Source organism: Cannabis sativa, chromosome 9 (genome assembly GCF_029168945.1).
Source record: "Cannabis sativa cultivar Pink pepper isolate KNU-18-1 chromosome 9, ASM2916894v1, whole genome shotgun sequence".
Classification (NCBI taxonomy): domain Eukaryota; kingdom Viridiplantae; phylum Streptophyta; class Magnoliopsida; order Rosales; family Cannabaceae; genus Cannabis; species Cannabis sativa.
This window is the reverse complement of record NC_083609.1, coordinates 16,299,384-16,312,595: the sequence shown is the minus strand read 5'-3', so window position 1 is coordinate 16,312,595 and position 13,212 is coordinate 16,299,384. Positions and strand designations below refer to the sequence as shown.

General features: G+C 33.2%; 4 protein-coding genes across 4 annotated transcripts; 3 read left to right on the top strand and 1 right to left on the bottom strand.

Annotated features, from left to right (window-relative positions):
• The first annotated feature begins 7 nt into the window (after positions 1 to 7).
• LOC115718044 (uncharacterized) lies at positions 8 to 1,530 on the top strand. Its single transcript, XM_061104733.1, has 7 exons — positions 8 to 197; positions 309 to 710; positions 793 to 840; positions 938 to 1,003; positions 1,133 to 1,198; positions 1,377 to 1,440; positions 1,511 to 1,530. The coding sequence occupies exons 2-7, from the start codon at positions 351 to 353 to the stop codon at positions 1,528 to 1,530; spliced, it is 624 nt and encodes a 207-aa protein (XP_060960716.1). The 5' UTR covers positions 8 to 197; positions 309 to 350.
• Positions 1,524 to 3,828, top strand: LOC115694732 (uncharacterized). Its single transcript, XM_061103762.1, has 5 exons — positions 1,524 to 1,839; positions 1,941 to 2,222; positions 2,334 to 2,690; positions 2,796 to 3,313; positions 3,418 to 3,828. The coding sequence occupies exons 1-5, from the start codon at positions 1,705 to 1,707 to the stop codon at positions 3,623 to 3,625; spliced, it is 1,500 nt and encodes a 499-aa protein (XP_060959745.1). The 5' UTR covers positions 1,524 to 1,704; the 3' UTR covers positions 3,626 to 3,828.
• A 632-nt stretch (positions 3,829 to 4,460) lies between these two features.
• On the bottom strand, positions 4,461 to 6,984 carry LOC115695314 (uncharacterized). Its single transcript, XM_061104732.1, has 3 exons — positions 6,000 to 6,984; positions 5,047 to 5,837; positions 4,461 to 4,916 (listed from the first exon to the last, which is right to left on the bottom strand). Exons 1-3 carry the CDS (start codon positions 6,982 to 6,984, stop codon positions 4,461 to 4,463), a joined length of 2,232 nt encoding a protein of 743 aa, XP_060960715.1.
• A 2,066-nt stretch (positions 6,985 to 9,050) lies between these two features.
• On the top strand, positions 9,051 to 9,779 carry LOC115723727 (uncharacterized). The gene is made up of 2 exons (XM_061104731.1): positions 9,051 to 9,340; positions 9,503 to 9,779. The coding sequence occupies exons 1-2, from the start codon at positions 9,051 to 9,053 to the stop codon at positions 9,777 to 9,779; spliced, it is 567 nt and encodes a 188-aa protein (XP_060960714.1).
• The last annotated feature ends 3,433 nt before the right edge of the window (positions 9,780 to 13,212 follow it).

Sequence of the window (13,212 nt, the reverse complement as noted above, 5' to 3'; positions counted from 1 at the left end):
CAGAATCTTCGAGGACTTACAAGTTGCCTTGTTTTCCTTATGCATTTCTTGTTTGGATTTACGAAACTATTCCTCTTTGTCAGAAGGCTGGTTTTTGTGAATATGATAGTGATCCAGAATATAGGATTTGTAGATGGTTGAATGTGGGTCTTCCTAATAATAGTGCTGTTGAGAGGAAAGTTTTTTCATCTCCTAAGGTACATTTTTATTTATTTTTTTGATATTATGTAGTTTACATTTTTTTTTATTTTTTGAAGTTTATTGGTTACTAATTGTGTTTATTTTTTTTTTGTTTTGTTTCGTGATAGCTGAAAGGTGAATATATATTTCCTACAGATGAAGAGAGATCAATGCTTAATCTATCTGGTCTTGAGTTTATTGAGAAGGAAGATTCAGATGTTGATGTTGATCGAGTTGGTGCGATTGGTTTACAATCTTCTATTTTAAATGAGTTAAGGAGGGACGTTAAAAAAGTAATTCAAAAGCAATTACATTTTGATGGGTCTTTTGAGGGTTTTACATCAGATATTAAGTGTAGATTCAAGGAGTTGGAACTCAATATGATTTCCCACATAGATTCTAAGATTGATGAAAGTTTGCAATTTTACTTGGATTTGAAATTTAATGACTTGAAAGAAAAGTTTGATGATTTAAAAGCTTCTCAGAGTGTCGTGGATATCCGTGATGATAGTGGTGGTGATAGTGATGATGTGAGTGTTTATCCATTTGTTAATTGTTTAGTTGTCTTACTATTATTCGTTTGTATGTTTATTAATATTTGTTTTAATGCAGGAATCTGGTTTGAAAGATGGTGTTAATGTTGATTTGGCAGTGAAGGATGTAAATATGATTATTTATTTTTTTTTACTTGTTTATTTTTATTTTATAGTTTTAAAGTTCTTATTTTTATAATTGATGTGTTTGTTTGTTTTTTCAGGATCTAGTTATGAAAGAGGTTGATGATGTAGATTTGGTTACTGAAAATGTTAAAGATTATTCTATTGTATGTTTGTAAATAGTTTTTTATTTTAATGAGCTTTATTTTTTTTTTTTTTGCAATATTAAGTAGTTTTATCTTTTTTATGATTACTTAGTTTTTCTCATATTCTTTTTAATTATTTGTTTGTAACAGGATCCTGTTTTAAATCTTGCTGAAAGTGGTGGTGTGTTGGTTAATGAGGGAGACACTGTTGTAGAGGTTTTGTTCATGTTTCCTTTATAAATATTTTGTTGTTTACAGTTTTGTATTTTATTGTTGAAAGAAATTATTTTGTATATGGATATGATTTATTAAAAGACTAATTAATATGATTTATTATTTGTTATGTTTAATTATTTTTATTTATATCATTATTATTTTCAATATGTTTAATTAGGGTGAAGGTTTACAAAATGTTGGAGATGGTGGTTTGGTAAAAGAAGGACACCTTTGCTTTCTTGGTAATGTTTTTATTTTCTATTTGATTTTGTGTTTTTATATAAAAATTTGTTTACATGTAACCGTTTACAGATATTACTGTTTACAGGTAATGTGTTTTACTGTTTACGTATTTTTTGTGTGTTTTCTATAAGTTTTGACTTTGTTTACAATTTTGTTGTTATTTTATGTAAATATTTTTATATTTTTATTTAAGTTTATGCTTCACAATAAGTTTTATATATGTTTTGTAGGGTGATAATGATGATGTTCCAAGTTTTGATATAATGGGTTTTCTTTCATCTCAGCCCGATGCTAATGCTGATAAAGAGAAGAGGAAAAAACAAGATGAAGATGATCATGCTAAGTTTAAAGATTTAAATAAGAAATCAAAAGATGATGAAGATGATGGTGATGACCAGGTAACCACTTTGTATATTTTATTTTTTATTTCCTTAATTTATTTTTTTTCATCTTTATATTTTTTATTTTTTTCTCATTATATGTTAATTTCATTTTTTAGGGTATGGGTGGTGATGCTGTTTCTTCTATTGTCAAGGAAGTTATAAAGGGAATTAATGAGGGTGATGACAAATCTAAAAAAGGTGGATCAGTTACCAAGGATGATGTTGGTGGTGAAGCAAGAAAAAATATGGTTGATTCATCTGCAATTGATGTTGTTGTGGCTGGTGTCATTGGGTCTCCTAACTTGTTTGATAGTCAAGGTACAGAAGATAGTATTACTTTGTCAGCCATGGAGATCATTAATGAAAAAATTGAAACCATTGAAGGAAGCCTGAAAAAGGTACGTATAATGTTAATGGAATTAACAGTTTGTCAAAGTGTTTCTTTTTTTGTTTGTATATTGGTTTGTTTATTATTGTTTATGTATTAATCTGTTTGATTTTGTTTCTAGGAAAAGAATTTAGAAGCTAATTCTTATGAGTTTGCAAAGAGGGTTCCCAATATTGGATCTGCATTGAGGAGTCCATTTACATCTGATTTTGGTTCTATTGGGAGTAGTAGTAAACCAAAGGGAGAACAATCTAAGTTGCTTGCTTTTTCTTCAGTTGCACTTGACCGTATTGATGATCTTCAGTCTAAACTTTTTGAGCAGTGGTTTAAGGTCGGTTTCAATGATAGGAACAAGATTAAAAAGTTTAAAGAACGTGATAGGAAATTGAAAGTCCCGTTGGATTTTGCAATTATGAAGATTGATGATAAGATGTGGTTTTATGATTTGCTGACTCCTGGAAGAAATTTGTCATGCTCGGTTAGTCCATTTATTTTTTTTATTTTTATGTTTGATTTTAAATGGGTTTTTACATTATATTTGATTTTTTATGAATTTATTTTGGCTTTTTTTTTTCTGATGCAGCATTTGGATGTTTGTTTTTACTACTTGAGAAAGGAGATAAAGTACAATGAGAGTGTAAACTCTTTTGTTAATACCACTGATTGTTTCTTTGCTGCCCAGATTTTTGAGATGTATAATGAGTTTGTTAAGAATGATTGTGACATTGAATCTGTTAAGAAGGACAGCAAAGCTTCTGCATACGTAGCTGGTTTTGGTATGTATTGCAGTAGAAAATGGATTGAATTAGATAATGTCTTAATGCCTATTAATCTGATTGATTTGGCTCACTGGATTATGTGCATTTTTGACATACGTTTGAGATGTCTTAAAGTGTGCAATTCTATGAGATTTGGGAGGTACAAGAACTCAGAAAAATTGGTTCGTGCTTTTGCTGTCATGTTGCCTATTTTGTTGTCACATGTAAATTTTTATGATCAAAGGAAAGATATTGATAAGAGCACAGGATATTTTCAAGGAAAGAGTGAGACAGACCCTTTGGAAATTGTTATCGTTCAAGATTTGCCTCAACAAGAGCAGTGGTAATCTTTTTTTTTTGTTATTTTTTTGTTTTTATGTTCTTATTTGATTATATTCGTTTATGTTTCTTTTTTGTATCTAACTGTTTGTTTTTGATTTGTCACAGTGACTGTGGTGTTTTTGTTATAAAGTACGCTGAGTATTTTATTCATGGATTGATTGACAAGATTCCGAAGGAGTTGGACATTCCTTTTGTTCGAAAGAAGCTGTGTGTTGAGCTCTTTGTTCATGCTAAGAAGAAGGAAGTGAGTGGTTATGAATCACCTTCAGAGTATCCTGGCAGGATGGAAAAGGATGGAAAGAAAAAGAAGTAGTTGTTTAATGTAGTTGGAAACACTTTTGTTTCTTGTTGTTTTGATACTTTTGTACGGGTTATTATTGATAGTTTGGGTAGTTATGAACGTTAAACATATTAACCTTCTTTTTGCTTGGTCATTTTGTCAAACGTATGTATGGATATTGGAACTATTTTCAGTACCTTTAATATGATATTAATGCAGGTTGCTTTTGGAGTTAAGTTTGAAGGTTTTTTTTTACTAGATGTGTAATATAATGTAAGATTATTATGGAATTTTATCAGTTTGGTTTTTTGTTAATGGTAGTATGTATTTTTTGTTTGTTGTATTCTTTTTTTTGAGTTTGGTCTGATTAAGTTGGTATTTTTCTTTTTTCAGGTTTTGTAAACCGTTGCATATATCTTCTGTTTTTTATTTATATTTTTTGGAAAAGAGGTACACACTTTCAAATCATAGAGGTATTTTTGTTTATTTTTTCAATTTATTATGTTTAAGAAATTAAGTTAAATAATATTGATTACAGTTTTTTTTTACTATCAAATTAACAACTAAATTGTTTATGAAAATGTTAATTAAGAAGATATTTTTAAAATAGTTTTGTAAATTATAAATCAAGATTCAAATTATTGGTTTTTTCGTTTATATTTTTGAAATCATTTTATTTACAAAATATATTTGTTATGTTTATTTTGTTAATTTTCGTAAAACAGTAAGCACATTTGTGTTCATCTTTATTTATTTATATGAAGGTATTTAAAATGAAAAATCAGAAGTTCTTAGTGTTCCTTTATTTTGTCTTATATTTGTAAAAATAAGAAATCTGAAAGACATTTTTTTGTTGTATAGTTTGTTTCTAAAGTAACTTTCTTCTCTTCAGTGGATTTAGAATTGCTTCATTTTTGCAAGACCGTCGATTATGTCCTTTTTGGTTGCATTTCCCACACTTGACTTTTGTTTTTGTGTCCATTGCTCCTTTATATCTATCTTTCTTTGGCCTCCCAGCTGGTCTTTTATATTTTGGTGGATGTACTGTGATATTCTTCACATCCTCTGGTATATTCCATGATGTTGCTTCACCTAATGGAAGTATGCTATCCTCATATGTTGACATGAAAGCTTCTTTAGTGTAGTAGTAGGAGCAGTATTTGTAGCAAGAGAAGTTTCTTTTGGCTAGTACAGCCATTGCATGCGAGCAAGGCATTTCGTCATAGTCAAACTTCTGACACGTGCATGTTTTGTTTTCCAGATTTACTATGTAGGAGCTTGTATAATCGTGCACTTTGTATACAAGAAGGTTAGCTGTCTCAACCTGCATGAAGAATTTATACAGGTTTTTGTTATTATATTTTTTTCAGAAATTATTTGGTTTACTGTTAATGTTTTTTTTTATATTTTTCAAACAAATTATAAAATTTAATTTAAATTAATGTTAAGTGTACCTTGTATTTTAAGCCCATTTCTCTTTGTTTCTTGAGAGCCTTTTCTGGAATATTTGCCAAAGTAGTGTCCGTTTTCAAGGCTCTATTTTTGTTTTCCCAATACCATCTTTGTACCAAGGAGTGTAGACATTCTAGTAATGTTGCACCTGGTAACTCTCTTACTAATTTGAGGGTTGCATTCACTGACTCTGCTATGTTTGATGTCATTATTTTGTATATTTTATTCATGTTGTATAGCCTTGTCCATTTCTCATATCCAGCTTCATTGGCTAAGAAATCTCTTATTCTTGCATCAATATTGTCCAAATCTTGCATGCATTTCTCAAATTCTTCTATAGTGTAAGCTTTCGAAGCTCCATCAAATGCATGTTTGAGCTCATCTCCTCCTTTTTTGAATTTCATTTTTAGATTTTTGAGCAAGTGATAGCAACATACCCCATGCATTAGGAGTGGGAAGTTTGACTTTGTTGCTTTGTATATACTCTCATGCCTATCCGAGATTATGCATTGTCCTTCTCTTTCTCCATATGTTTCTTTTATTTTTTGCATGAACCAATTCCAGGAGTTGTCATTTTCAGAATCCACTATTGCGAATGCAAGTGGAAATATATGCCGATTTGCATTTTGTGCATTTGCAGTCAATAGAGTACCTCCATATTGGTTTGTCAAGAATGTACCATCTGTGACTATTATTGGGGTGCAATGTTGCCAACCTTTGATTGAAGCTCCTATAGCGAAGTATAGATACTTGAATTTACCATCTTCATCAGTAACAAGATCTGTGATTGTCCCTGTTACATAAGTAACTTTTTAGTTTATTTTATTATTGAATATTTTTGTATACTGTTTTGAATATATTTTGATGTTTTATGTTAAATTATTAATTTTTTTTTCTATATTAGTATACTATTAAGTTTTTTGATTTACAATATGCAAGAGTATAAAAAGAATACCTGGATTGGATATTTGCATCATGTATAATATGGATGGTATTTCGCCATACGATTCTTGTGGGCAGCGTCTAGCATCCACCATAGCTTTTTCTCTTGCTCTCCAGGCTTTTTGGTAGGATATTGAGACACTATAGTCATCTGCAATGTCGTCTACAATTTCATTTGGAGTGTAGTTTCTTTTTGGGTTGACAAATTTGTTTTTTATCACATGCCCAACTAGGTTGCTTGTGGCTTGAGGATGGTTTCCGGAGGTGATATCTAACGAACATGTATGGTCATATTTTATCTTCCTAACTTTGAACATTTCTGTTTTTCCATGTTTTGAAGCTAGGAAACTCCACTTGCAATTTTCATCAACACAAACGATTTTATAGTCAAGAGTTGATGATCTCTTCACCTTGAATGGCTGGTTTTGTCTAATTGAGTATAGGCTGATTGCATTCTTCAGTGTTTGCTTGTTTGAAAAGACTTGGCCAACATGTATTCTGTCAATTTGAGGATTTGTAATTACTTGGTTTATCTCTGAACTTGTTTGCAGTGCTTGTTGTGCATGATCATAAGCATAATCTGCTACCAATTGTGCATATTCTGTTCTTGTTGGTAACTGTTCAGTACACTGCATACTTGTTTCTCCAATTTCTAAATAATTGTTGCTGGCAAGACATTCAGGTGATGCTGATGATTCAAATGTGTTTACCATCAAAGGGTATCTTGTTTCATCATCATTTTTCTTCCTTATTTGATGGTAGAACTTGCGACCATTGTCATCTTTGATGGTTATAGGTGGTATCCCTTCTTTAATTTGAAATTTCACTGTAATTCCATACTTGTTTCTGTCTATTGATAAGGTTTCATAGATCTCCTGTGCAAGAACATTATAGGAACATTTTATTGGGATTAGTATACCTGCCACTTCATAATCATTGTATGTTGTTTTGTCTACCCATGTTCCATTGTAGAAAAGGATGATTGTCATGGGGTCCATTGGTTCCTGTGTGTTATCATATACATATTAGTTTATTTATTATTTTTTTTTAATGAAATTTTAAGTATTTGTGAAAATTAATGTTGATATTTTTTTGCACAGTAATTATGTTTTTGTTTGGAAAAAAAAAAATCGATGAATTGCATTTAGCATAAACATGAAGAAATTGCACTGTGAATAGGAAAATTTATGATCATGTTATTTGTAATGATATTTCTTAACAATGTAATATTACAACAAAGATATAGATTACCTTTTTCTGTTCGATGATTATTTTTGGTTGCGCGAAGAACAGAGCACAGTCAACAAGTTTTTCTGCAGGTAACGATTTTTCTCCATTGTTTTATTTTTTGGCCAGCAACATCTCTGCAATCTGTGTTGTGTTGAGGATCGTTTTATGTTGTTGAGAAACAACTTCGATTGTTGCTTTTCGATTGAAATACTGGAGATTGTTGCCGAAGCTTTTTTCTTCGTCAATGGTGTTTTCTGTTTTCAGGATCTAATAAGAATTTTCTATGTTTTTTACTCACAGTAACACAGAATCGAAGTCGTAGACAGATTCGAAATCGTTTTTTTGATTTCGATTTGTTGATTATTGAATTTCAGGTTGTATTCCAAGCTTTTTTTGGTCGTTAATGGTTTTTTTTTTTTTTGTAAAAATGATTCAAATTGATTTGAAAACTAACAAATCGTGAATTTATATGTTCTTGTATGTGCGTTTGTATTTCACGCACTGGTTGTAAGATTCATATTCCATTTTTTGTTAATTTTTTGGCGCGTATGGTCGATCGTATTTTTTTTGTTTGCGTTATTTTTTTTTTTCAATTCAGGTAGGAGAAGCCTACGTGTCACGTTATTAAGCTTCATTTTTTTAATTAAGGTTATTTCTGTTAATTGATTATATTATAGGTATAATACTAAAATTTTCCCTTTTATATTTCTATTATCAAAATCATTCAGTTGAGTTATTATCATACATATATGTAGGTGTACTTTTTATGGGTATTACCTACAAATGGGTAAAATTGAAAAAATTTGAATTTTTATGCTTAATTTTTCTATCTAATTTAAAAATTTTCTCATTTTTTATCATATGGGGTGAAATTGTTCTATCGGTAAAAATAAATTAAAAAAAAAGTTTTTTAGCAAGAAAAATAAGAAAAAAAAATTGAGTTTGAGTTAAATATTTTTGTATGAACATATTTTTGATTTAGTGTAAAAAGAAATATTTTTTGATAGTTTTTTTAATTAAGTAGTTAAATTAAGCATAGAAATTCAAATTTGTGATTTTATTATTCTTTATTAGATCAAAATTCGAAAGTTTGATATTTTTAAAATTAATATTTATACTTAAATTTGTTTAGTAACTATTCATTTGTGATATCTATTAAGAAGTGTTATATATATATATATATATGACTGATGGCAGTATTTATCTTATTATTAAGGTAGAATAGATTTCATTTTTTTTCTTTTTTGACGTAGAATAGATTTGCAATCTGATTCTTAGAAACTAATATATGTTTGATGTTAAAACTAATAGTACGACAAATAAATAACTAACAATTATATGACAGCATATTTGGCTAATACAAGGATTTATTTATTTATTTATTTTTGACAGAAAGATGTAGATTTTAATTTCATCCTAGAAAAATTTTCCAATAAGTTGCAAGGGTGAAAAGTAACAACTCTCTTTAAAGCTGGGCGAGCCACCCTTATCAAATCGGTGCGGCTGGCTATACCGGTGTACTCCATGCAAACTATCTGTTAAATATAGTATATATTTTGACACATCAATGTATATTGTTAGCCGTTCCTATTCTCTAGCCTAAACTTAATCAATGTATATCATTAATTTCCTAATTTGTAGCCTAGGATTATGATACAATCTTATGTATATATTCAATGATTGTTAATGGGAATGGTAACCAAAATATTCTTTCATGGTATCAGTAGTATAGGGTTTTCTTCTTAATCACTTTCCGCTACGCCCTGTCTGTGACTTTCTGCCCCTGTTCTTCCTCTTTTCTACCTTCCTTGTCGTTTGTTTTACTCTAGAAACAATGACTCAATCTAAAACTTTTCATCCAGCTCTTGCTCTCTCCAACATTAGGAATCATATTCATATTATTCTCGAGATGGAAAACGTGCAATACTCAACATGGGCGGAGTTGTTCAAGGTTCATGCACGTTCAAACAAGGTTCTCCATCACATAGACAAAGAGAAGGCCACGGTTGAGGAGGACGATGTTGACATGTGGGCTACTCTTGATGCCACACTCTTGTCGTGGATTTACGCCACGATATCTATTGATCTTTTACACACCATCCTTGAACCCGATGCTACGGCAATGTAGGCTTGGAACTGTTTACGCCATATTTTCCAAGACAATAAACATTCACGTGCGGTCACTCTGGAGCACGACTTTTCAACCACCAAGATGGAAAATCACCCCAATGTCTCGACATACTGTCAATGACTAAAGTCCTTGGCCGATCAATTGAAAAATGTCAGGGCTCCAGTATCTGAGAGTCGTTTGGTCCTTCAACTTGTCTCTGGTCTCTCTGCTCCGTACCGTGGTGTGGGTACAAAGATCCGACAAAGTGATCCCCTCCCTTCTTTTTATCAAGCCCGGTCCATGCTTACTCTTGAGGAATCGGGCTTAGCTAAGGAGGCAACTATGGAGTCTAATTCTGCCATGGTCATTACTCCGAATGAGGATGATGGCTCCTCTTTTGTTCCTTCTCATTCGGGACAGGGGAGAGTGCCACAAAATTCTGGCCGAAAATAGCAACAGAATAGCCGAAAAAATTCAGGCGGCCGCGGCGGTGGCAAGCAAAACAAAGGCGGCAATGGTGGTCGTTCCGGCAAGGCTGGCCCTCATGGACAACAACAACAACACAGTCCTTTTTGGGGGTGGAGTTCGTATCCTTATTGGGGGTGGTCACAATGGGCTCCTCCTCCCTGCCCGATGCCTACACAATGATGGGCTCGCCCACTTGCTGCCACCAATGGGCCTGGAGTGTTGGGTCCACGCCCCCAGCAGCAAGCATATCAAGCGTTCACTGCTCCTGTGGCTCCTTTTTTCCATGGTGAAAATAGTTCATATATGCCTACCGACATTGCGTCAGCTATACACATCATGACTCTCAATCCAGCCGATCCTACTTGGTATATGGACACCGGTGCTACATCACATATGACCTCGTCCAATGGTAATCTCTTGCCTTATTTTCATTTGAGCAATTCTAATTCTGGAATTCTTGTAAGAAATGGTCATTCAATTCCTATTCATGGCTATGCTCATACATATTTGCCCTCTCCTCATCCTCCCTTGTCATTAAAAAATGTTCTTCATGCTCCCAAATAATCAAAAATCTAATTTCTGTTCAAAAATTCACTACTGACAATTCTGTTTCGGTTGTATTTGATCCATTTGGATTTTCTATGAAAGATTTGCAGACAAGGATGTCTCTACTGAGGTGTAATAGTCAGGGTGACCTATATCCTCTCCAATCTATCCATAATCAAGCTCGTCCATCAACTTTTGCAGCCATCTCTTCCTCACTTTGGCATGATCGATTGGGTCATCTGGGTGCTTCTGTGCTAAATGCTCTTAGGGTCAATAAAAGCAATGATTGTACTCGATACTCTAATTCTAGTATTTGTCGTTCTTGTGTGTTTGGAAAACATATTAAGTTGCCTTTTCTTTCTTCTACTTCGAGTATTGTTTTACCTTTTGATGTTATTCATAGTGATATTTGGACTTCACCTATTTTAAGTACTGCTGGGCATAGATATTACATGTTATTGTTGGATGATTTTTCTAATTTTTTGTGGACATTTCTTTTGGGTCCCAAATCCGAAGTGTATGAGAAGTTTATGATTTTTCGGGCTCATATTGTCACTCAATTTACACGTAATATTAAAACTATGCAATGTGATCATGGGAGGGAATTTGACAATGGACCATTTTGGGATTTTTGTAAGAAAAATGGTATGTCATTCCGTCTCGTGTCCTCACACCTCTCCTCAAAATGGGAAGGCCGAACGGAAAATTTGGTCTATCAATAATATCACTCGTACTCTTCTCTCTCATGCATCCCTTCCCCTTCCTTTTGGCATCATGCTTTACAAATGGCAACATATCTTCTTAATATTCTTCCCAGCAAACTTTTGGATAAGAAGTCTCCTCTTGAAATTCTATATCAAAAAGTTCCTTCTTATTCTCATCTTCGCGTTTTTGGGTGTCTATGTTATCCTCTTATTCCTTCCACTAAAATTCATAAATTGCAAGCTCAATCTACTCCTTTTGTTTTTTTGGGTTTTCCACCTAATCATCGTGGTTATAAATGCTATGATTTGTCCTCCCGTCAAATTATTATTAGTCGCCGTGTCATTTTTTATGAGAATGTCTTTCCCTTTGCATCATTGCATTCCTTTTCATCACATACATATGATTTTTTGGTTAGTGGTCTCTCTTCTTATATATTAGATCACCTTCACCAATCTACTGCTCCTCTTCCAACATTGCCAACCGAAGACCACACCCCTTCCCAGGTAACTCCACAATCGGTCTTCCCTGGCCCTAGCCAAGAACGCCCTACCTTCCCAAATTCTCCTTCCTCTCCTACTACGACCCACCCTTCACCAAGTTCAGCCATTGTTCCTCCTTCTACTGTTTCTATTCCTAAGCACACTATGGTCACTAGAAGTCACCATGGTATTTACAAACCCAACCCCAAATATCAAGCCTTACACACCACGGTTTCCAAGTCCCCTTTGTCTCGAAACCCAATAGCTGCACTTCGTGACCCAAATTAGAAAATGGCCATGGATGATGAATATCATGCTCTTATAAAAAATAAGACATGGGTTTTGGTGCCCCGACCTCCTGGTGTTAATGTTATTCGGTCTCTGTGGATTTGTACTGATAAATTTAAATCTAACGGTGAGTTGGATAGGCATCAAGCCCGTCTTGTAGCTGATGGGAAAACTCAACACGTTGGCATTGATTGTGGGGAAACTTTTAGTGGTTGTCAAACCGGAAACTATTCACAATGTTCTTAGTCTTTCTCTGTCCAAGGCATGGCCAATTCATCAATTAGATGTCAACAATTCCTTCCTCCATGGTGAGCTTCGAGAAACAGTATATATGCATCAACCAGTGGGGTATCGGGATCGTACCCATCCCGATTATGTTTGCCTCTTGTGCAAGTCTTTGTATGGACTTAAGCAAGCTCCCCGAGCTTGATATAGGCGCTTCGCTGATTTTTTTTATGTCTATCGGTTTCACTAATAGTCGCTGTGACAACTCATTGTTTATTTACAGAAAGGGGTCCAACATGGATTATATTTTATTATATGTTGATGACATTATTCTTACTGCTTCGTCTCATGCTCTCCGATGCTCTATTATGGATCTTCTTAGTTTTGAATTTTCTATGAAGGATCTTGGTCCATTGAATTATTTTTTGGGTATTGCGGTGACTCGACATAAGGGTGGTATGTTCCTTTCTCAACGCAAATATGCTGAAGAAATAATTGAACGTGTTGGAATGACCTCTTGTAAATCATCAGCCACTCCAATTGACACCAAATCCAAGGTTAGTGCTACATCTAGTGCTCCCTTTGCTAATCCTACTCTGTATCAGTGTAAAGCCCGCTTAGTTAATTTGGAAATTAGCAGTTATTTATGTTAATCAGGAAATTATTTATAGCTATTTAAATAATTTATCATTGTTATTATGGAATTCAGATATGCATAATTATGTTATCAGCAGTTTTTATATTTCGCATTTCCGGTGTCCGGTATTTTGGAACGCGGCGTTTGGCTCAGTAGAAATCACAACTTAGTATGTTAGTATTTTGGGGACGGGTTTAGACATTGGGAATGTCGGGAATGGCCGGGAATTTAGAATGTCCCAAAAATACCCCTTTAGTATGTTTTGCATGATTTTATGGTGGAGGGGCAAAATGGTCTTTTTGCCCCATTAGTGTTTTGTTTTGTATGATTTATTAATTGGAAAATAAATGATTATTTATGTGATTATTTGGCTGAAGTAAATGTGTTATATTCCCTTTTTCTAAAATTTCAACACTTAGGCAATTTTAAAGGAAATTTCAAAAACTCACACACTCACACAACTCTCTCTCTCTTTCGGCCAAACCTTGAGCAGCAAGGAGGGGATTTTCTCCTTGGATTTTGGCTAGTTGTTCATCAT

Coding starts and splice junctions, on each gene's coding strand:
- LOC115695314 (XM_061104732.1), bottom strand. CDS start 6,984: ATGGACCCCATGACAATCATCCTTTTCTACAATGGAACATGGGTAGAC. Junction 5,838..5,999: donor GATGCAAATATCCAATCCAG/GTATTCTTTTTA, acceptor CTTATGTAACAG/GGACAATCACAGATCTTGTT. Junction 4,917..5,046: donor AAATGGGCTTAAAATACAAG/GTACACTTAACA, acceptor TTCTTCATGCAG/GTTGAGACAGCTAACCTTCT.
- LOC115694732 (XM_061103762.1), top strand. CDS start 1,705: ATGGGTTTTCTTTCATCTCAGCCCGATGCTAATGCTGATAAAGAGAAG. Junction 2,691..2,795: donor GAAGAAATTTGTCATGCTCG/GTTAGTCCATTT, acceptor TTTCTGATGCAG/CATTTGGATGTTTGTTTTTA. Junction 3,314..3,417: donor TTGCCTCAACAAGAGCAGTG/GTAATCTTTTTT, acceptor GATTTGTCACAG/TGACTGTGGTGTTTTTGTTA.
- LOC115723727 (XM_061104731.1), top strand. CDS start 9,051: ATGACTCAATCTAAAACTTTTCATCCAGCTCTTGCTCTCTCCAACATT. Junction 9,341..9,502: donor GAACCCGATGCTACGGCAAT/GTAGGCTTGGAA, acceptor GAAAAATGTCAG/GGCTCCAGTATCTGAGAGTC.
- LOC115718044 (XM_061104733.1), top strand. CDS start 351: ATGCTTAATCTATCTGGTCTTGAGTTTATTGAGAAGGAAGATTCAGAT. Junction 841..937: donor TTGATTTGGCAGTGAAGGAT/GTAAATATGATT, acceptor TTGTTTTTTCAG/GATCTAGTTATGAAAGAGGT. Junction 1,441..1,510: donor AGGACACCTTTGCTTTCTTG/GTAATGTTTTTA, acceptor AACCGTTTACAG/ATATTACTGTTTACAGGTAA.